Source organism: Puma concolor, chromosome F2 (genome assembly GCF_028749965.1).
Source record: "Puma concolor isolate L17-30 chromosome F2, mPumCon1.1.hap2, whole genome shotgun sequence".
Lineage (NCBI taxonomy): Eukaryota > Metazoa > Chordata > Mammalia > Carnivora > Felidae > Puma > Puma concolor.
In genome coordinates this window covers 37,746,947-37,770,999 of record NC_141684.1, presented here as the reverse complement: position 1 = coordinate 37,770,999, position 24,053 = coordinate 37,746,947, and the positions used below count along the sequence as shown (strand labels likewise).

The window sequence follows — 24,053 nt, the reverse complement described above, 5'->3', positions numbered from 1 at the left end:
TGAAGACTGGAGATTCAGCTTTTGTTGTTAAAACGGTCTCTACTGTCTTCAGTTGTGATCCTTCTCCCTTTGGCTTTTGTTTGAGGAGGGTACTGTGGGGAATTATCATTGCTGGGAAGGAACAGGCCTGCTTCTCTAGGGGTTAATGAGATGATAGCTGGAGTCACCACTCCTAGAAGTTGCCAAAGTTAATTGAGACCATGGGATCACCGAGTTAGAGGCAGAAAAGCACCGATGCTCTGGACACCATGCTCAACACTGGTCTTCCATCGGTACTCGGGGAGAACAGGGGGCTGGATTAAGGGGGAAGAGGCCGGAAGAGATGACTGAGGGCAGGAATAGTGCAGGGCAGCTGTGGAGTTTACCCAGCAGCACCTGGCTGTCCCGGCACAGGACAGAAATGGTGGAGATCCAGTACGCGGTCAGCCCCCAAATTCTTTCTCTGAACCTATCCCACTTTACCTCCCCCAACTCCTAAAAAACAGGAAATAACTGCCCCCTCAGTCCTGTGTCCAAACCCTACCCCCCCTTCCCCACACACCCCGAAGGAGACCCAAACTTTACAACAAAATGCCCGTTTCTTTTCTGAGACAGCACACCCTTCCGTAGGAGTGCTGTGACCCAGTGTATGCGCAAAACGAGGCGGGGGAATCACCCGGCACTGCTGCTTGACACGGGGACTTTTCCTCAGCTGCCGTGCTCATGTCAGTCAGGACTAGTCACCTGCAAACTGAATCCACAGATGTAAACCTGGGTTAAGAAGCCTACCTGCTGTCTTCCAGGGAAAACTAAGAACAGTATTTTTAGATCTTCATATAAAATGGCTTTTCTGCTTTTTTTGCTTCAGATACTAGGAAACACAGCTCCTTTGAAATTTGGAAGGAATTAATTTGTAGATGACATCACTCAGTATATTGAAATGTGGCAGGATTCAAATATTTTTAAATCAGCATTTGCTTTTCTTGGTTAAATGCAGCCATTTTTAGGGTAATAATTGCTTAATATGCCTGGCACATTATTGAAATCCCTTATGAGAGGCTCAACATGAGTCAGAAGGTCAATTTATTCCTTGGCCAGGTTCCTTTCACAGCACGGGTTTTCCTGTGCTGCTGTTCAGGAGGAGCAATTAAGACTTTCTGTGTTTTCAAAGCTTTCCAGCTGAATTCTGACCCCATCAAATGATATCATCAGAGCTCTGGCCTTTGCCTGGTGGTACACAGCTTTCATCTGTCAGTGAAACTTTGGGGGCCTTTATTTTCTTTCCCAAGCTTCAAAATAGGAGATCCGAACCCGAACGGATGCCCTACTTATTTTTCTGGCAGGCCCTTACTCCTTACCGTCTACTGGCTTTGTACAGCTTTTAAGACACCCTTGGCTGCACTGTTTCTGTGCCCTACACAGAAACACAGAAATTCTTTACATTACTACTACTTTGAGGACTCAAAAGCCCTTGTTAATTCTTACCCGGAGTGATCTTGCCAACATTTGGTAGGTACAGAACCACCGAAAAGGCCAGTGGCTACCTGATTCCCACAGATCAGTAGTTTATACTGGAAACGTCCCAGTCCACGTGATCTACACCCCAGATAGCTACAAAAGCTCAGGGTGGGAAGAATTTATAGATCCAATTGCCTTTGATGGGTGCTTTCTCAGAAAATCTCACTTAAGAACTTAGGTAGTATATCTCAGTTCTCCTATTTGAGTTCCACTGAAGATGAGCCAGACTTTTATGAACCATAAATGTACTTTGCATCCTCCCTTTTTTTCCATAAAAATTTCCCCTTCCTCTGCCCAGTTTCCCCCACCACCACTCCCCCCCCCACCTCTGGCTTTAAATCCTAGTGTTTATAAAAACAGAAAATGTTACAGTTCAAAAGGTATTTATTTTTTTAATGCTCTGTCCAAAGCCACTGGTTTGAAAGAGGTGCTCTTCTCCAGAATTTTTTCTGTCAAACTTTAGAGGTTTAAGGAGACAGGCAAACAGAACTTTTATTTCAGGATGCGAGTTTAATGTTGATTTATGCAGAGGAAAGACACTCTTCTTTGTTCCTGAGCTGGTTAGTAAAGAGCAGTGACAGATGTTTAATAGTTAATGAGTAAAATGTTACCAAATCATCAACTTCAAACATGGGAATTTCACACAACACCAAACGCGTATTCAAAGGAGGTTGTCCTAACAGTCCCATGCAGAGCTTCGTTTGTACTGCTGAAAGCGCAGTGTTATCACTGCCACAGCTCAGAGGAAAAATAAAAAGCACAGCGTTGGATAAAAATGGCTTTATTAGAGGACCTCAAAGCATAATGCACAGATGTAGGAGTCAAAAACAGAAGGAATACTTTGGTCATGGGAGTCCCATTATGAAAATTTGGCAACTCAAGACTTTATTTTTGGATCCTAGGTGGATGGAGCCCGAGAGAGACTGTCAGAACAACAGTACAATAGACTTGTGGACTACATCACAAAGACATCCTGCCACCTGGCCCCCAGCTGCTCTTCGGTGCAGACAGCATGCCCAGTGGTGGCTGTGGAACCTCTCCCCTCCACGGTGAAAACATACCATTATATGGCCGACCCACATTTTGCTCAAGTCTTCATTAGTAAATTTAACATGGTAAAAAATAAAGCCCTGAGAAAAGGGTTCCCCTGAGTACCCTCTGAGGTGTTGATCCCTGCTTGTACAATTTATTTTTGAAAAAGAAACGTAACTAGTTCTGATAGTATCTAAGATGAACACAAGGCCAATACTTTAATTATAGGTAGTTTTTCAGCCTCTTCTAAAATTAATTCCTTTCCCTAAAACTAAAATGCAGTAAATAAAAAACGTGTTCCTTTCCCATTTGGAGACATTGATTAAAAGTCTCTGTTGTCATCTCATCACACATGTATTCCCTTTTGCTCTCTAATAGTATTTGCTAAATTGTTTACTATAATTAAGATCTGTTAACTCTCTGCTCTAACACAAAATGTGGTCAGGCCTTAGAATGGAGAGACTGGTTAAAACTTCATTCCCAACCGCATCTGTTTCTAGGCTAAAACACTATCTTGGCCTAATACTCTCGTCTGCAAATGTTTGGAATCTTTAAGTGCTTAGGATTTTATTGTTTAACTTGTTAAATTTATTACTTAAATGTGATGCTCTTCTTTAAGTAAAACCTGCTATGTGTGTTCCTACTTTAAAGTCTGCATTTTACTGAAATTTACAAGACATTCTCATGACTGTCCAGCTACACTGTGGAAAAAATGTCTCTCCAATTCGTTTTAGCCAACCAGCTTAGAGTAAATCCAATGACCGTCAATGAAAACAGAGCACCCAGAGTGCTCAGACAACTAGGTATTCCCTTTGACACTCTCTTCTGGAAGGGTTTTAACAGGATATTCATACTGCCCTGGGATACTGGAGGGGAGTCAAGAACCCCAATGTTACTTAACCTTACCAATGAACCAGTCCAAATAGTTTATTCTGAATTGATCCAATACAAAAATATTCCCAGTGACTGATATTATTTCTGCATTTAAGGATGGATTTTTATCAAGACTCTGGGTTACCAGATATCATCTTTAATAGTAAAAATCTCACTCTGATTCTGACTATATCCAAATTGGGTCTACAAACTGTTACATACAACTGTGAGATGCTAAAAATTCAATTTCAAATGCCCACTAATTTTTAATTAAATCTCACGTCATTGGGCACGAGAAGTCACTATGTAGTTGTTTCTGGAAAGTGAGACTATTAATGAACAATTCAGCCTGAATTCGAAAAACTGATTCTTCTACTAGTTTGTTGTGTCACGCTCATTTGGGATAGTGACAGCTTTGTCAACCTCAAGAGTAACTATTTTTAAGAATGTAAATATGTATTAGTTATTGTATCTTTTATGGTCATTTTGGCATACTACTTCTAAGAACTGTTATATAAATTGTTGAAAATAAAAGGAATCCTTGAATTACTGACCACACACAAATGTGTACTGTCACCAGGTGTTTTTCAAATGCAGGTTTTCACCAATTCCTGGGTTTAATATGGCTCACATTAGGACCCAAGAATTCTGTGGGAGTTAAAATGGTTAAGAAACAGTTTTTGTTATCCTAATAAAGTGCCAATCAGTGGTAAAACTAGCTTAGGCTAAAATAAACTTGATTTTTAAAATTCTCTGTATTACTTTGATCACAACAAAAGCATTAATAATTAATATAGGGGAGAAAGGTCCTAAGTCACCCCCCGACCACCACAAAAAAAAAAGTTCCCACACTCTTATTAACAGACATTAATTACCCTAATACAACTTTTTTGGACTAGATCTATATTCCAACTTACATATACATACTGATAGCTCTTTAACAGTGAGTAAAAGAACCTTTATATTTTAATTATCTATTACATCTGGCAATTAATCCAGCAGGGCTACCAAACAGTGACAATGAAGCCCAAGGACATATCTTACAAAAACCGTTCTCTGTCCCTTCTAAGAGCACAAAGAACAGTAGCTTTGTAGACTCCTATAGACCTCCTTAATTCATGACGCAGGACCAAGAAAGGCACCTAGCAGTATTTCAGTGAAATTAACCTCAAAGCAATAAAAAATATCCTAAAACAATGAAACCGTTAAGAAATCTTGAAATCAAGTTATCTTCCTAAGGTTCATAAATACACACAGTTAAAATCTCTTAATTCTGATGCAAGCACACTGAAGGATCAATAAGAATAAATGAGCAAAGACTTACTGTCCACAGTATCTGTTAGTTTATTTATCAAGACAAACTATTCCATGACCCAATATTCATGTTTCATACTTCTGGAACACAGGTCAGTGACAAACTTCCATGGAACTCAACCCAAAGAAATTCTGTGGAAAAAACACAGTGGCTTAGTTAAGGACAAGCATTCTCTGCTAACACCTCACCACCCTTAAGGTCACATAAGGTCTACTCCTGCTACTGGAGCCTACACTTGGCTCACTCACCTTTTGCCCAGGAGAAAACCATTTCAGGCAGCCTGGGCTCCAGGTTCACTCTCTGCCAAGGTCCCTGACCATCCTAACCAGTTTTGGGTATATGACACCTTACTCTGACTTCTTTCCATTCACCAAATTCTGCCTTTTTCCTCCCTCTCAAGTCCACTCTCCTCCATTCCCTTCTCACATCCACATACTGTTCTGAAAAGCAGCAGCCAGTCTGTTCTAAAGAGTATTTCTATCTTTGTCTCCAAATCTTTTTTTCTTACTGGTTTTTAAATCAGTTTTAAATCAGCTTCTCATTAAAAAAAAAAAAAAAAAAAAAAAAGGTTAAACAAGTATTTAAAAATTAGCCTGTTAACATCTGATTATGAAATGCATACGCACTGTGGTAACTGAAAATGTCAAAGTTATAAGAAAACCAGCACTTAAGATGCAATACAGAACCATTAATATTTTCTTGATCTTTTTATTTTTACCTTCAGTCTTTTTTCTTCCCTGTGTAATTTTTACTAAACATAAAACACCCTTGGAGCACCTGGATGGCACAGTTAAGCATCCAACTCTTGGTTTCAGCTCAGGTCATGATCTCACAGTTGGTGAGTTTCAGCCCTGCATCAGGCTGTGCGCTGACACTGTGGAGCCTGCTTGTGATTCTCTTTCTCCCCATCTCTCTCTGCCCCTCTCCCACTCACACTGTGTCTCAAACTTAAAAAAAAAAAAAAAAAAAGCATACCCTTTATATAAAATATTTTCTATTATATAGTAATCTCATGTTACTTTGTGAATAGCATTTCTAATGGACACAATATAGTCCATAATATGAGAAAAATCATAATTCCTTATCAATTTTCCAACCTTTAGAAATAAAGTTCTTCTTATTTTTTCTATCGTAAGTTATATGGTAGATACTTCATACATACATCCAACTGATTTCAGATAGTTCCTTTAAGATAAATAACTACAGGGGTGCCTGGGTCGCTCAGCTGAGTAAGCGTCAGACTCTTGATTTCAGCTCAGGTCATGATCTCACAGTTTGTGAAATCAAGCCCTGTGAAGGGCTCTACACTGAATTCTCTCCTCTCTCTCTGCCCTTCCCCCACTCTCTCTCTCTCAAAAAATAAACTTAAAAATTAGCTACAGCAACCAACACTAATAAAACAAGAAAAACACACAAAACGGCAGAAATATCACGGACTTCTTTTCCTTGCTCTTGCCCCACCCCATCCTTGGTGCAGCACAATGTGCTCAGAAGGAAACTGACAATTCCTGGCTCTTCCCTCAGGACAGATGATAAAGAATAAAAATTGCTTACAACATTCTGACTTGTTTGAGAGCTTCCCAAGGGACTTTTCTCTAACTTGCCTATCTCAGAACGCCGGAACTGTGTGGCATACTATCAGACTGCAAGCTGCTGAAAGTTGTGGTGGGTCCCAGGACACAAGAGCTACAGAGGACATTCAAGCTCACAGGCACCTATGGGCAAGAGACTATGGGCAGAAGAATAAAACAGAACAGCTAACGCTCTATACAGGAAACAGGATGAGACTCTTAGAGAAATTAACACTTAAAAAGCAACTGAGTATATACAAGAACTGGAACAAAAATGCATGCGTACACACACACACACACACACACACACGCAAGAAAGATGTATCTCCAGAAAAAGTGAGACAACCCTGAGCCTTTATGCCGGGTTGTTTAGTGAAGATCTTCCCCTGCATGGAGGTAATCCACAAAGATGGGGAGGGAGTGGCTATTATTCAAATAACCTAATATCAACAAAAGACATACAAAGAAAGGGAAATATGGTCTATTCAAAAGACAAAATAAATTTTCAAAACCTGACACTAAAGAAATACAAGCCTCTAACTAAAAAGACTTTAAAACAACAGTCTTAAATACTGCTCAATGAGCTAAAGGAGAACTTGGACAACTAAATGAAATCAGGAAAATGATATACAAACAAAATATCAACAGAAAAATTGTTTAAAAAAATCAAAATTATGGTCCACAAAAACACAGTAACTGAACTGAAAAAAATCTCTAAGGGGTTTAACAGCAGACTCAGACAAAAGAATCAGCAAACTTGAAGAAAGTTCATTTGAATTATTGAGTCTGGGAGGAGCACAAAGGAAAGAAAATGAACAACAAAGCTTACGGGACCTGTGGGACAGCATCACAAACATCAATATATGCATTATGGAACTCCCAGAAAAGCAAAGAGCAAAAGGCTTATTTATAGAAATAATGGCCAAAAACTTCCCAAATTTGAGGCAAGAAATGAATATACAAACACAAGAAGTTACTTGGAAGTAGGATAAACTCAAAGAAGCCCACATCAAGACACTATAATCACGCTCTCAAATCCAAAGACAATGGATCTTAAAAGCAGCAAGAGAAAATCGATTCATCACCTACATCACCTCTGTAAGATTATCAGTGGATTTTTCAGCAGAAACCTTGCAGGTCAGAAGGTTGTCAGATGATATATTTAAAGTGCTCACAAAAAAGTCAACCAAAAAACAGTATCTAGCAAAACTGTCCTTCAAAAATGAGGATGAAATTAAGACACTCCTCGATAAAAAAGCTAAAGTATCCGGAGTTCCTCACTAGACTTGCAATGGGAGTTCTCCAAGTTGAAACAAAAGTATACTAAAGAGTAACTTGAAGCCATGTGAAAATATAAAGTTCTCTGGTAAAGCTAAATATATAGACAAATATAAACCAGTATCACTGTAATTGTTTCAGAACTCTTAAGTTTGTAGGATTTAAAAAACAAAAAGCATTAAAAAACTATAAATCTATGTTAACGAGTATGCTATATATAATTTGTGACTAATAAAGTGGGGGAGGAGAGTTGTTAAAGAGTAAAATTTTTATTTGCGATTGAAAATATCAGTCTGAAGTAGATTGTTGTCATTTTTTTTTTTCAAATATATTTACTGGGGTGCCTGAGTGGCTCATTCGGTTAAGCGTCCGACTTTGACTCGGGTCATGATCTCATGGGTGTGGGTGGGTTCGAGCCCCGCATCAGGCTCTGTGCTGACAGCTTAGAGCCTGGATGGAGCCTGCTTCTGTCGCTCTTCCCCCTCCCACTTGCACTCTGTCTCGGTCTCTTGCTCTCAAAAATAAACATTAAAAAAAAAATTTTATTTATTTTGAGAGAAAGACCAAAAGCATGCATGAGCAAGGGAGTGGCAGAGAGGGAAGAAGAGAGAAAATCCCAAGCAGGCTCCACACTGCCCACACAGAACCCAACACAAGGCTCAAACCCATGAACTATGAGATGATGACCTGAGCCAAAATCAATAACCTGAATCTTAGCTGACTGAGCCACTCAGGTGCCCCAGATTACTGTAATTTTAGCATGTCCTAGAAAATACCAAAGGTAACCACAAAGAAAATATCTATAGAATTTACACAAAAGGAAAACGAAAAGGGAATCAAAACATGTCACTACAAAGAAAAAAAAAACAAACAAAAAAAACTAAATGCAAAAGCATTGAGAGGAAAGGAAGGACAAAAAAGCTGTTCTACAGAAACAATAAAATGGCAAAAGTCTTTCCCTATCGGTAATCATCCTAAATATGAATGGTTTAAACTTCCTAAATGACACAGAGTGGCAGAATAAATAAAAAACAGGATCCAATCATATGCTGTCTACAGGAGATTTACTTTAAATCTAAGGACACCACACAGTTCTAAAGTGAAAGGATACAAAAAGATATTCCATACAAAATAATAATCAAGAGAACAAGAGTGGCTGTACTATCATCACACAAAACTTTAAGTTAAAAGTTACAAGGGACAAAAACATTATATAAAGAAGGGTCAATTTACCAAGAAGACAGAACAATTACATATGCACCAAACACCAGACCTTTCAAATATATAAAGCAAAACACTAACAGGTTGATGGGAGAAACACCTCCATAGTAATGTAATATCCCACTTTCAGTACAGTAGTCCCCGCCCCTTATCCACTGAAGACACATTCCAAGACCTCCACTGGCTACGTTCTAAAACCTGCAGTGGATGCCTGAAAACATGGATAGTACTGAAACCTGTACATACTATGCTTTTTCCTAGATATGCATCCCTATGACAGTTTAAATTATAAATTAAGCACAGTAAGAGACTAAAATAGGACTTTCCTAATTGTTAACAGTAGACTGTAAAAAAATTTATTTAACTGTGGTCTCTCTCAAAATATCTTACTGTACCATACTCATCCTTCTTGTGATGTAAGATGATAAAACACCTACCAGATGAGGTAAAGGGAGATGAATGACATAGGAACTGTGGCGTAGCATTAAGCTACTACTGACCTTCTGACAATATTTCAGGAGCAGGATCATCTAAAGGACCACAGTTAACCACAGGTAACTGAAATGGCCGAAAGTAAAACCATGGATAAATGGGAACTACTGTAATGGCTAAAGAACTAGACACAAGATTATTAAGACAAGAGGACTTGAACAACACTACACACCAGGTGGACCTGACAGGTACAGAACAGAACATGCTACCTAACACCACCACAAAACACAATTTTCTCAAGTGCAGACACTGTCCAGGATAGACCATATGTTAAACCACAAAACAAGACTTAATAGATTTAAAAGGCTGAAATTATACAAACTGTCTTTTCTGATCACAATGGACTGAAACTAGAAATGAATCCAAGAAGGAAAATAAAAAAACCCCACAAAAATGCTGAAATTAAACATGTTCTTTTTTTAATTTTTTTTTCAATGTTTATTTATTTTTGAGAGAGACAGAGGGCAAGTGGGTTAGGGGCAGGGAGAGAGAGAGACACAGAATCGGAAGCAGGCTCCAGGCTCTGAGCTGTCAGCACAGAGCCCAACGCGGGGCTCGAACTCACGAACTGTGAGATCATGACCTGAGCCGAAGTCAGACGTAAGCTGAAGTCGGACGCTCAACCGACTGAGCCACCCACGCACCCCTAAACGTGTTCTTTTTAACAACCAATGGGTCAAAGAGATCACAAGGAAAATCTTGAAAGATTTCAAATCAACGACCTAAGTTTAACACCTTAAAAACCTAGAAAAACTAAACTCAAGGCTAGAAAGGAAATAGTAAAAATTACAGTAATATAGATAAATCAACAAAATCAAAAGCCAGTTATTTGCAAAGATCAACAATACTGGCAAACCTTTAGGCTAAGAAAAAAAAAAAAAAGAAGACCCAGATAACTAAAAACAGAAATGAAAGGGAACATTACAACTGATTTCACAGAAATAAAAAGGATTGTAAAACAATGCTATAAACAACTCCGTTGACAAATTAGACAACTTACATGAAACAGATTAATTCCTAAAATATAAATCAGGAAGAAACAGATAATATTAAACAGACCTATAACTAGTAAGGACCTTCTAATAAAGAAAAATCCAGAATCAGATGGCTTCACAGGTGAATTCTATCAAACCCTTAAAGAATTTACACCAATCCTCCTCAAGCTCCTTCCCAAAAGAAGATGAGGAGGAGGAGGAGGAGGAGGAGGTTGTTTTAACATCTTAAACATTTCTGGGTGGGGAGACTGCCCCCTACTATGTTTTCCTAACCATTTCCTATGTTTCCTCTTGTGAAAACATGATTGATAATTTCATTAAATATAAAACATTCTAGAAGGCCAGCATTACCCCAACACCAAAGCCAGACAAATATATAATACAAGAAAACTACAGAATATCCCTGATGAATATAGATGCAAAACCCTTAACAAAATACTAGCAAACAGAATTCAACAACTCATTAGAAGGATTTTACAACATGAGGAAGTGGAATTTATTCTTGATGATTCAACACACTACAATCAATGTAATATACCACAGAAGTAAACAAAAACCACATATCATCTGAATGGAGAAAACTCAACTGAAAAATCTGATACCTTTTCATGATAAATACACTCAACAAAATACCTAGTAATAAATCTAACCAAGGAGGTGAAAGACCTACACTCTAAAAACTAAGACACTGATGAAAGAAATTGAATGGAAAGATATACCATACTAATGGATTCAAGACTTAATAAACATTGTTAAAATGTCCATACTGCCCAAAGCAGTCTAGAGATTCAATGTAATCTCTATCAAAATTCCAAGAGCATTTTTCACAGAACTAGAGCAAATAATCGTAAAATGTATGTGGAACCACAAAGACCCTGAATAACCAAAGCAATCTTGAGAAAGAACAAAGCTAGAGTTACCAATTCCAAATTTCAAAATACCTTACACAGCAACAGTAATCAAAACAGTATAGTACTGGCACAAAAACTGACACACAGATCAATGGAACAGAGTAGAGCCCAGAAATAAATCCACACTTATATGGTCAATTAATCTACATGACAAAGGAGGCAAGAACATATGGGGGAAAACACAATCTCTTCAATAAATGGTGCTGGGAAAACTGGACCACTTTCTTATACCATACACAAAAATAAATTCAAAATGGATTAAAGACCTAAATGTGAGACCTGAAACCATAAAATTCCTAGAAGAAAGCATTAGAAAGTAATCTCTTGGATGTCAGCCTTAGCAACATATTTATGGACATGTCTCCTCAGAGAAGGGAAACAAAACCGAAAATAAACTATTTGGACTATACCAAAATACAAAGCTTTTGCACAGCAAAAGAAAGAATCAACAAAATGAAAAGGCAACCTACTGAATGGAAGAAGATATCTGTACACTAAGTATCTGATAAGGGGTTAATATCCAAAGCATATAAAAAACGTGTACAATTCAACACCAAAAAACCCCCAAATAATCCAATTAAAAATAGACAGAAGACCTGAACATTTTTTCCAAAGACATACAAGGCCAACAGATAAGTGAAAAGATGTTCAGTATCACTAATCATTAGGGAAATGCAAAACAAAACCACAATGAGATATCACTTCACACCAGTCAGAATGCTAGTATCAAAAAACCAGGGGATAACAAGTGTTAGCAAGGATGTGGAGAAAAGAAAACTCTGGTACACTGTTGGTGGGAATGTAAATTGGTGCAACCACTGTGGAAAATAGTACAGAGATTTTTCAAAAAGTTAAAAATTGAATTACCATATGATCCAGTAATTCCACTACTGGGTGTACACACACACACACACACACACACACACACACACACACACACACACTTCTTACTCAGCCATAAAACAGAATGAGATCTTGCCAACTGCAACAACATGAATGAATCTACAGGATATTATGCTAAGGGAAGCAAGTCAGGAAACAAACACACAGAAGCAGATGTAAGGGGGGAGGGTAATAGGGAGATGGGTAAAACAAGTGAAAGGTTTTAAGAGGTACATACTTCCACTTACAAAACAAGTCATGCAAATGAAAATTAACAGTACAGGGAAACAAATAATAAATCAGGAACAAATACAAACTACCACAACATAATAAAAGCCATATATGGAAAGGCCACAGCTAATATCATACTTAGCTGGTCAAAGCCTGAAAGCTTTTTCTCTAAGATCAAGAAAAAGATAAGGATGCCTATTCTTACCACTTCTATTCAGTAAAAAACTGGAAGGGCTAGCCAAACCAAGTAAGCAAGAGAAAAGAAAGAAGACATCCAAATTGATAAGGAAAAAGTAAAACTATCTGTTTGCAAATGACCTGGTCTTATATGTAGAAAACCCTAAAGATTCCACAGGGAAAAAAAAAAAAGAAAAAGAAAAAGATACTTAGAATAAACTAACTGAGCAAAGTTGCAGGATACAAAATCAACACACAACAGTCAGTTGTGTTTCTATCTACTAACAATGAATAATCATAAAAACATTAAGAAAACAATTCCAATTACAAAAGCATCCAAAAAAATAAAATACCCAGGAATACTTAACCAAAAATGCAAAAGACCTATACACTGAAACTACAAAACACTGCTGAAAAAAAATTACAGATACAAATAAATGGAAAGGCATCTCATGTTCATGAAGTGGAATACTTATAATTGCTAAGATGTCCAAAGTGAGCTACATATGTAATGCAATCCCTACCTCAACAGCATTTTTGCAGAAGTAGAAAAATCCACCCTAAAATTCAGAGAGACTATAAAGGGACCCTGACTAACCAAAAAACAATCTCTAATTTCAAAACTTACTATAAAACTACAGTAATTAAAATAGTGTGGTACTAACGTAAATATAAACCAATGCAACAGAACAGAGCCTAAAATAAACCCTGACATATACAGTCCAAAAATTACCAACAAAGGTACCAAGACCATCCACTTGGGAAAGGACCGTCTTCTCAACAAACACTATTGGGAAACTGGATAGTCACAAAAAATAAAGAAGTTAGATCCTTTTTGAATCTCTTATCTCAAAATTAACTCAAATGAATCAAAGACCTAAAGGTAAAAGCTAAAACTATAAAACCTGTAAGAAAACACTAGAGAAGCTTCAAGACACTGGAACTTATAAGAAAACATGACAGGGGCACCTGCGTGGCTCAGTCGGTTAAGTGTCCGACTTTGGTTCAGGTCATGATCTTGCAGTTCATGGGTTCAAGCCCTGCACTGGGCTCTGTCCTGACAGCTCAGAGCCTGGAGCCTGGTTTGGATTCTGTCTCCCTCTCTCTCTGCCCCACCCTACTTGCACTCTGTCTCTCAAAAATGAATAAACAGTAAAAAAAAAAAAAAATTTTTTTTTAATAAAAAAAGAAAACATAACAGAAGCTTCATGACATTGGATTTGGCAGATTTCTTGGATAGGACACCAAAAGCACAGGCAACAAAAATAAAAATTACATAAATTAGACCCCATCAAAATTTTAAATGTCTGTGCAAACAACACAATCAACAAAGTGAAAAGCAATCTTTAGAATGGGAGAAAATACTTTCAAATCATGTATCTGACAAGAGTTTGAAGAACTACAACTCAACAATAAACCCCAATCTGATTAAAATGGGGGAAGAGCCTGATTAGCCATTTCTACAAAGAGGACATACAAATGGTCAACAAGCATGAGAAAAGATGCTCAACATCATTAACCATTAGGGAAATAAACATGAAAATCAAAATCCAGTACCACCTCACATCCATTAGGATGGCTACGGGGCGGGGGGGGGGGGGGGGGGGGCGGCGGGGAACAGAAAACAAGTACTGGCAAGGTATGTAGTGAAACTGAAACCCTCCTGCACTGTCGACTGAGTATAAAATGGTGCAGCTGCCATATTAAACGGTATAGTGGTTCCTTACAATAAAGATAGAACTACTATATGATCCAACAATTCTACTTCTGGGTACCTACTCCAAAGTATCAAAAAGAGGGAATTTAAAGGGATATTTACATACATCACAGCAACATTATTTACAATCATCAGAAGGTGGAAGCAATCCAAATGTCCACCAAAGGTGAATGAAAAAGCAAAATGTGGTATATACATACCATGGGATGTTACTTAGCCTTAAAGAGGAAAGAAATTCCGACACATACCAAAACAGATGAATTTTGAGGCCATTATATTAAGTAAAATAAGCCAATCACAAAAAAACAAATACTGTATGTTTCCACTTAAATAAAGTACCTAGAGTAGTCAAATTCAGAGACAGTGAGTAGAGTGGTGGTTGCCAGGGAATGGGGGGAATGGAGAGTAGTTCAATGGGTAACTGTGCAAGATGAAGAGTTCTGGAGATTGGTTGTACAACAATGTGAAGGTACTTAACAATCTGTATTTTACCACAATTTTTAAAAAATTTTAAACAGTAACTTCAAACAGCTATATTACCTTTACATTCCAAAATCACTTTGCACTCTGAAAGATACCAGCCTTCTTCATCTCCTCAAAATCTTTCATGGAATCATAATTTCTGTAGAAATCTGCATACGCCTTCTTTCTTGGTTCGGCCACAGCAAACTAAAAAGTAACATATCCCATTAGGGCTTATTTTTTAAATCATTAGAAACAATATCCAAAGACAACACAAATCATAATGTTTGTGTTCGTTCACCTTTAACTTGAACTCTGTATTTCCTAAGACAAAGGTTGGAAGCACTGACACAGATGGAAAGGAAGAGCCTCATGGAAACTACTCAGCAAGAGGGGCCTTCCTTGCTTGGGGACAGATTACTCCTTTTGTTGGGTGTGAGTGTGTACACTGGTAAGAGCCAAATGAAGATACCCAGAAAGCTAAAAGGTTTTAGGGAGAAGACAGCTGCCTTCCCTCCAGCAAAACCCAAATATCCCCACAGCTGACACATGCTAAAATATTCTGGTTCAATTTAAATTACATTAATTTCAAAGGAGTCAGATCAATTCAGTACTCACCTGCCTCTAAAAGGCACAAGAAGCTTTCTATCTGGTAAGAACAGTTCCAGGTAATTTACACTTCAACATCATTTAAGCCCTTAGAATAGATATTGAACTGTTTTACAGATGAGGTATTGGAACTCAGAATTTAAGTAACCTGATTAAAGTCTAGGAAGAAGCACTAGTTGGTAGATGGGTCAGCCAGGATTCAAACCCAGGTCTTTCATTTGGCAAAGGTTTTATTTTCCACAAAACACTACCTAGTGGATTTCAATGCATGGGTTATATAATACAAAATCAAATCCCATCCTGCATAAAAAAAAACAGTAAAAATTCGTCAAGTGCCAAACTACATCCATTAAGGTATTGCAGACATACACAGAATCATGACACTTGGTATGAATATGGTAAGAGCCCTTTACTTGACAAGTTTGACTGCCTCACCTCCTATCTAAATTCCCAACCACTTTCTTCCAGGGAGACCAAGAGGCAGGAGCCCCAATGCAACCCTCTGAATGCCAGCCCATTACCCAGAAGATAACTGAGCATTTCTTGTTAGAACAAGAAAAATATTTTTCCTTTTAAAAACATGGTATGCTAGGGGCACATGGGTGGCTCAGGTGGTTGAGCGTCCAACTTTGGCTCAGGTCGTGATGGCATGGCTGGTGAGTTCAAGTCCCGCATCAGGCTCTGTGCTGACACCTCAGAGCCTGGAGCCTCCTTCAGATTCTGTGTCTCCCTCTCTCTCTACCCCTCCCCTGCTCACACTCTGTCTTTCTCTCTCAAAAATAAACATTAAAAAAAATTTTTTTTAATGTATAAATAAAAATAAAAACATTGTACACTAAGGCAGACAAAAATAAAGTAAAAGGCTCAGTGAACCCAAAAAATAACAGCAAATGGGTGTTACAGCTCTACCTAAATTGTTTTGTTTTGTTACACTTGAACTAGACTCTTTTTAGGTCAAAAATCTGGTAGTCAAAAAAAAAAAAACTATTAACTTAGATCCACTACACCATGAGTTACTTGAAAGCCATAAAATCTATATCTGAGGCCTTACACAAAACAAGCTAATACCTGAAAATTTAGAACAAGCCTAATTTATATAACAGTAATTGCTCTACCTACAGGGGAAAATCCCTTCAGGATAAGTCTTGTCTCAAAATCTAACCCATATTCATGAATTTTGGCTTAGCAGATTAACTTAACCAAAAATGATTCACTGGTGGGCAACTTCATGTAAAAAGCATAAAAGCTGATTAAAATTGTGAGTATAAGTCAAACTAAGAATGAAGGCCAAATCAACAAAGCAATCTACACTAACTGGACAGGGGAAATGAAGGAAGCGAGCATCTACCAAGAGAATCAAGTTTACACCTGCCTTAATTCTTTAATAAGAATTTGGATTCCTCAGTGCTTTGGGAACTTTCCATCCAATCAAACACTAACTGTACACAAACATTGACTAATCTACCAAGCAAACTTTAAAACTTTTCATTCAGAATAGATGGACCATGGGTCTGCCATGGTCCCAGCTCTTAATTTAGTAGAAGAGACACAACCTAAAGCAAGTACTATTTAAAATACAATGTGCCCAGGGGCACCTGGGTGGCTCAGTCGGTTGAGCGTCTGACTTTGGCTCAGGTCATGATCTGGCGGTCTATGAGTTCAAGCCCCACGTCAGGCTCTGTGCTGACAGCTCGGAGCCTGGAGCCTGTTTCAGATTCTGTGTCTCCCTCTCTCTCTGCCCCTCCCCTGCTCATGCTACGTCTCTCTCTCTCTCTCTCTCTGTCAAAAATAAATAAACATTAAAAAAAAATTAAAAAAAAATACAATGTGCCCAATACTGTAAAAAACAGTCTGGTACCAAGTGACTGAGAACCTAGCAAAGCACAACCAACGCATCTGGAGGAATAGGCTGCAATTCTATAAAGGAACATTTGAGAATCTTGAGGATAAACTGGAATTTGCCACGCGGTGAGATGAAGACATTACTGTTGTATACAAACTCATGGGAGAAAGCAGAATTGGGTAACAGCAACTACTTACAAAGGGCTGGAGAACAGGGTGTAGTAGGACTGCTGGAAAGAGGATGAAAAGGCAGAAAGGACTAATCAGAAAGTATCTTAAAATCAAAACTAAGTTTCAGCAAATCATCCTTGATCCATTAGTAAGCAATGAAACCAATTTAGAAGATTGCAGCCAGTAGTTAATATATTTACTACAGAGCAAAAATTTGAAAGCCACTGCACACTGGGCATTCAGGAACCCAATGACACAACAGATCTATTCTGGGTTTTTTTTTCTTTAAGTTTATTTACTTATTTTGAGAGACAGCAAGCAATGCAAGCAGTTGAGGGTGAGAGAGAGAGGGAGAGAATTCCAAGCACTAACAGTGTGGAGACCGACATGGGGCTCAAACTGTGAGATCATGACCTGAGCTGAAACCAAGCGTCAGACACTTAATCAACTGTGCCACCCATGCACCCCAAACAGATCTATTCTAGAAGCCAAGGTTCAAAGCGGCAAGAATCCACACAAGTTACAAAGGCCTCAAGTTTGATAGTAACAATTAAGACACTGAGAGTGAAGAAATGAGTCCCCCAAATTTCTCTCCTTACCCCCACTTCATTTACTCATCCATGCATCCTCTTCCCACATTTATTTCATGCCCACTATATGCCAGGTAGAAAAGATCTCATGGAGCAAAGAGTTTATTTACTTTTTTGTGCTTGTCTCTTCAAAGGGGCCCAAAGCAAAGACCTCTTAGTGCTTTTCCTCAAGCTGTTCTCCCTCCCCTTAGCACTTCAAATTCACCCTTTGAAGGCACAAATTCTACCTTCTCTTTCAAAGAGCTATGATCCACAGTGTGACCCACAATATCCTCCTCTCCCACTGAAACAAAGACATCAATCAACTATCAGAGTACAGATCCCGAGTACATGGAGGACAGGGTCCTTTCTCTCCCACCTTTATATAAGCTCTTCCAAACTGTATATAAGCTGCTCCAGAACAGCTCTGGGAAATGAAATGTTCTTTCATTGTTACTGTCTTGCAAGAATACCTAATTTTTTCACCTCCCCCAACTTGACTCTAACTTCTTTAAAGACACATATTTAGAGGTATATACACTTAGTATACTCCGAAGCACCTGGAACTCTATACAATCTACCACTGTACTGAATTTTAGATACTATATCTTATTCAACAGATACTTTTAAGCATCTATTTGTGGGTCAGCCAACTGACAATGGGGTGCCACTGTAAACAAAAAAAGCACCCTGCTCTAATGAGGCTCACAATATACTAAAAAATACTAGAACTAAACACTAAAATTATTAAGTACAAAGCATTGCAAAGCTTTAATTCTCTCATGGGCCACTATGACACATGGTCATAAACATTTTTATAATACCATATGTTTATAATACCATAAACATTTTTATAGAAAAAAGTTGTAAATGTAATGTGGAGACTTAGAGAAATATAAAGCATAAAGAGTATGTTGGGAAAAAGGTGGCATAGGAAACACCAGGAATCTCTCCCAACCTATACAACTGCACTGGCACAATGTGTCTAGTGTAACTTTCCTGAAACTTTGGATCTCTTGAAGGCATACAACAGACAGGTGGCCACTGTTGTTGCCCCCCACCCCCCGTCCCCGCAAGACTCTTTTTCACCTGAGCAATTTCTAGGGAACCTAAAAGGATAGAGCACCTTTCCCCCCGCCCCTTCATTTTTCTCTTTTTCAGAGCCAGACATTAAAGACTAGGACATTCAAAGCCTTCTACATATACAATTCTCAGAGAAATTGCAGAATGGATTAAAAATGACCCAACTAGGGGTGCATGGGTGGCTCAGTCAGTTAAGCATCCACCTTCAGCTCAGGCCATGATCTCACAAACCATGGGTTCAAACCCCACGTTGGGCTCTGTGCTGACAAGTCAGAGCCTAAAGCCTGCTTCATGTTCTGTGTCTCCCTCTCTCTCTGCCCCTCCCCTGCTCCCGCTGTCTCTCAAAAATGAGTAAACGTAAAAAAAAATGACCCAACTATATATGCTATCTACAACAGACTCATTTCAGATCCAAAGACACAAATAGATTGAAAAGGAAAGGGTGAAAAAAGATGTCCTATGTCAACAGTAACCAAAGAGAGTGGCTATACTAGTATCAGACAAGGTAGACTTCAAATCAAAAAAATTACAAGAGACAAAGGACTTTATTTATTCATAAAAGTTTCAATAAGGCAGGAACTTATAGCAATTAGAAACATTTACTCACCCAGTAACACCAGCAAAACATATAAAGCAAACACTGACAGAAATGAAGAGAAAAATATTTCTCCAATAACAGTTAAGACTTTAATAGCCCAATCTCAATAATAGATAAAACCAGACCTAAGTAAGGAAACAGAGGACTTAACTCATGAAACCAACCCGATCTAACACCTATACAAAGAATACTCCACCCAACAACAGACAACACATTCTTCTCAATTTCACATGGGATATTTTCCAGGATAGACTAAACAGGCCACAAATTAAGTGTTAACAGATTTAAAAAGATAGATATACAAAGTATGTTCTCTGATCACAATGGGATGAAATTAAAATCAGTAACAGAAGGAAAACTGGAAAATTCACAAAACTATAAAGTTTAAGCAACAAACATTTAAACAACCAATGGATCAAAGAAGAAATCAGGAATGAAATTAGAAAATATTTAGAGACAAATGAAAGCACAACACACCAAAACTTATGGGATACAGTGAAAGCAGAGCTAAGGGGGGAAAATTTTTAGCTATAAACACACATATTAAAAAACAAGAGAGATCTCAAATCAACAACCTAACATTATAACTTACGGAACTAGGAAAAAGAACAAAATAAACCAAAAGCTAGAAGGAAGGAAATAATAAAGATTAGAGCAGAGATCAACAAAACAGAGACTAGGAAAACAAAAAAGAAAAATCAACGAGGCCAAAAAACTGGTTCTTCAAAACCATAAATAAAATTGACAATCCTTTAGCAAGATGGGCAAAGAAAAAAGAGGGAAGATTCAAATTGGTAACATCAGAAATGAATACTACAGATTCTACAGAAATAAAAAGGATAATAAGAGAATAGTATGAACGACTGTATACCAACAGACTGGATAACCTATATGAAATGGATAAATTCCTATAAACACAAAACCTACCAAGACTAAATTACAAAGAAAGAAAAAATCTGAATAGAACTATAACTATTAAGGATATTGAATCAGTAATCAAAAATCTCCCAACAAAGAAAAGCCTGGACCTGATGACTTCACTGGTCAATTCTACAAAAAAAAAAAAAAAACCTAAAGAATACCAGTCCTTCTGAAATCTTTCCAAGCAACTGAAGTAGAGGAACACTAACTCACTTTATGAGACCAGCATTATACTGATACCAAAGCCAGACAAAACACAGAAAACTACAGGCCAATATCTTCCACGAACACTGATGCAAAGATCCTTGACACAATACTAGCAAATTGAATTCAGCAGCATATTAAAAAGACTGTACGCCATTACCAAGTGAGGTGTATTCCTGGAATGCATGGATGGTTCAACATACAAAATCAATGTAATACACATTAAAAGAATAAAAGAGAAAAAAACCACAATAATCTCAATGCAGACAACGCATTTGACAAAGTCAATACCCTTTCATGATGAAAAAAAAAGAACACCCCATCTAGGAACAGAATGAAATTACCTCCACATAACCCATAAGATGTCCACTGTTGTACTTCTATTCAACACAGTACTCTAAGTTCTAGGCAGAACAATTAGGCAAGAAAGAGAAATAAAAGGCATCCAAATGAGAAAGGAAGAAGCATAATCATCTGTCTACAGATGATGTATGTAGAAAACCCTAAAAATTCCACACAGAAAAAAAAACTCGTTAGATAACAGCAAAGCTAGCAGGATGTAAAACGTAAGATGGTGCCACGGAAAACAGCATGGTGGTTGCTTAAAAAATTACACACAGTGGGGCGCCTGGGTGGCGCAGTCGGTTAAGCGTCCGACTTCAGCCAGGTCACGATCTCACGGTCCGGGAGTTCGAGCCCCGCGTCGGGCTCTGGGCTGATGGCTCAGAGCCTGGAGCCTGTTTCCAATTCTGTGTCTCCCTCTCTCTCTGCCCCTCCCCCGTTCATGCTCTGTCTCTCTCTGTCCCAAAAATAAATAAAACGTTGAAAAAAAAAAAATTACACACAGAATTACCAAATGATCTATCCATTCCACTTCTGGATATATACTGAAAAAAATTAAAAGCAGGGTCTCGAAGAGATACCTGTAACCCATGTTCATAGAAGCATTATTCACAATAGCTAAAACATGGAAGCAACCCAAGTGTCCATCAAAGGTGAATGAATAAGCAAACTGTGGTACCAACATACCATAGAATGTTATTCGCCCTTAAAAAGAAAGGAAATTCTGACACACGCTATGACAAGGATGAAACTTGAGGATATTATGCTAAGTGAAATAAGCCAGTTACAAAAAGACAAAATAACGTAGGATTCCATTTACATGAGGTACCTAGAGCAGTCAAATTAAGACACAGAAAGCAGAACTGTTCCATGGGCTGGGAGTGGGGAAGGGATGGGTTTACTGTCAAATGGGTACAGTTTCAGTTTTACGAGATGAAACAGTTATGGAGGTGAATGGTAGCAATGGTCATACGACATTATAAATGTATTTAATACCACTGAATTGTACACATAAAAATGGCTACATTTTGTGTATTCTACCACAATACAAAAAAATTATTTAGAAAAACCCAAAGGGCATAATGTTAAAATTCACAGGAGACAGAGCGTTAAAATGCAGTTCTATGGCAACAAATCCATTAAGGTTACTTACCAAACAGAACTACTGCCTTCCTGACATCCCTCTGCTTTAATAAAATTATATCCTTGTGTTACGGACTGAACTGTGTCTTCCAAAACTCATGCATTGGAATCTTAAACCTCTAATACCTCAGAATGTAACCAGATTTAGAGATGGGTCTTTAAAGAGGTAAATTAAAACGAGGTTTGTGAGTCCCAATCCAATATGACTAGCATCCTTGCAAGAGGAAATTCAAACAAAAACACAGTAGCACAGAGAACCATGTGAAGACAAAGGGAGAAACCCACCTACAAGCCAAGGAGAGAGGCTTCAAAAGAAATCCACCTTGCAGTCACACTGATCTTGGATCTCCAACCCCCAGAACACTAAATAAATTTGTTTAAGCCACCCAATTTGTTGTACTTTGTCTGGCAGCCCTTAAAAACTAATACTGCTTCCTTTAAAGTTGAAGAACAAGCTATCTAGAGAATATGAGGTATTTTCCTGCCGCACTGAGGTAAGGGGAGGAAAGGGGAAGGGAGCACATTAAAGAGGGAGTTTCTTTAAAAGCCTCAGAACTACTTATGAAAATAAAATACATTTTCAAATTTAAAACACATTTTCTGGACCATAGGCACAAAGTAGAAATCAAACGTACAAACCTTATAGAAAGCTGCAACCCCCAGGGAAACAGCGAACGCTCCGACAATATGAAATCGCAGGCGCTTGGCCAGAAGGCCTCGCATCTGAGGTTTCGCCAAAGCACCGGAAGTCATGGTAATTATTCTCCTTCAAAGATAAAATAATAATAAAAACAACTCTGAGAACATAAAAAGATATCTAAGGGATCCTTACAATAACGCACTTTAATACCAAGAGGGGCACAGGCATGATCCCTCCCACAAAGCCTAAGGTGTTTAAAAGCTTAGTCTGCTTCATGGTCGCACGCTGAACGACGACCCTAAACAAACCAAATCATTGCGGCCCAACAACAGAAAGCAGGGAGTATAAATTACAAACAAAATTATCTCGACCCCAGGAAAGATAAGCAGTGGCTCTAGACTGACAAGTGCAAACGCATTTAGAGCGTTTACTCTCGTGCAAACTATCAGCTCATAATTCCCACTTCTTTGACGACAAAACTGGGGCACACGAAGGAGACTTTTCCAAGGTCACGCGGTGAAAGATTTAAACTCGGGCAGGAGCCCAGCCGTGACCTCCAGGGCCCACCCAATGACCGCGGCGCGGCCCCATAGACTTTCCGCCAAGGCGGCCGGGGCGCTGGGAGGCTGCCGGATGCCCACCTTCCACCCCCCTCCCCGTTCCACCAGGCACGGCAACCCTTTTCCAGCTTCCCGAGAGTGGAATCACCAACGTTACCACGCAGCGAGCACCGACCTCGCGCCGACGCAGCTGGCTGTTTCCCCTACGTAGCCCCTTAGCCTCAAGACCGCCTGAGGAAGAAACCGCCGCTCCCTTTGCACAGGTGAAAACGCTGGGGCCAAATGAAATGACCTAACCAAGGTCACACTAACTGGAGGAAAAACCACAGCAGAGACCAGGTCCGGGCCGGCCGCCTTCGACGCCCACCTGCCTCCTCCAGACCCCTGCAACCCAGTCTGCCCCCGGGGGCGCTGGCGGTCAGCCCGCGCGACCCTCCAGAGGCCGCGGCGGGGGCGTGCAGGGGTCAAGCCAGCGAGAAGTTAGAAGCTCCTGACCGCAGAGATGCAAGCGCAACTCAATTCCAGGGCAGAGCGAGAGCAGGCAGCGGGATGCGGCAGTTATGAGAGCTCAGACGACAACACCACTCACCTAACACCAACCTTAAACCCAACGTCCTTCCTGAAACAGAAATGGACGGCGGTCCAGCTGAGCGCAGGCGCAGAAGCAGCGGCGAGGACCCAGCGACGGTAGCCGGAAGAGTTCAAAAGACCTCCAGC

At 39.0% G+C, this 24,053-nt stretch overlaps 2 protein-coding genes across 10 annotated transcripts in view; one reads left to right on the top strand and one right to left on the bottom strand.

Moving 5' to 3' along the window:
• The window catches only part of VPS13B (vacuolar protein sorting 13 homolog B), an 822,593-nt gene extending 818,627 nt beyond the window's left edge, over window positions 1-3,966 (top strand). For all 7 annotated transcript variants that reach the window (XM_086696045.1, XM_086696043.1, XM_086696044.1 and 4 more), the window contains one exon: window positions 2,400-3,966. In XM_086696045.1, coding sequence (XP_086552171.1) covers window positions 2,400-2,648 — 249 coding nt within the window. In that variant the 3' untranslated portion in view covers window positions 2,649-3,966. The remainder of the gene's footprint in view (window positions 1-2,399) is intronic.
• A 756-nt stretch (window positions 3,967-4,722) lies between these two features.
• On the bottom strand, window positions 4,723-24,016 carry COX6C (cytochrome c oxidase subunit 6C). Of its 3 annotated transcripts, none has more exons than XM_086696061.1 (4): window positions 23,922-24,016; window positions 22,776-22,899; window positions 14,733-14,861; window positions 4,723-4,848 (listed from the first exon to the last, which is right to left on the bottom strand). In XM_086696061.1, exons 2-3 carry the CDS (start codon window positions 22,887-22,889, stop codon window positions 14,748-14,750), a joined length of 228 nt encoding a protein of 75 aa, XP_086552187.1. In that variant the 5' UTR covers window positions 22,890-22,899; window positions 23,922-24,016; the 3' UTR covers window positions 4,723-4,848; window positions 14,733-14,747. The 3 variants fall into 3 exon arrangements, with proteins under 3 accessions (XP_086552187.1, XP_025778455.1, XP_025778456.1); XM_025922670.2 differs by having other exon boundaries at window positions 22,776-22,902; window positions 23,926-24,006; XM_025922671.2 differs by lacking the exon at window positions 23,922-24,016 and adding an exon at window positions 23,512-23,533 and having other exon boundaries at window positions 22,776-22,902.
• Window positions 24,017-24,053: the final 37 nt, after the last annotated feature.

Bases quoted from the DNA above. Each gene is read 5' to 3' on its own strand.
- COX6C (XM_086696061.1), bottom strand. From the start codon at position 22,889: ATGACTTCCGGTGCTTTGGCGAAACCTCAGATGCGAGGCCTTCTGGCC. The intron at 14,862-22,775 runs GTTTGTACGTTT...GTTACTTTTTAG, and splicing joins GGGTTGCAGCTTTCTATAAG to TTTGCTGTGGCCGAACCAAG.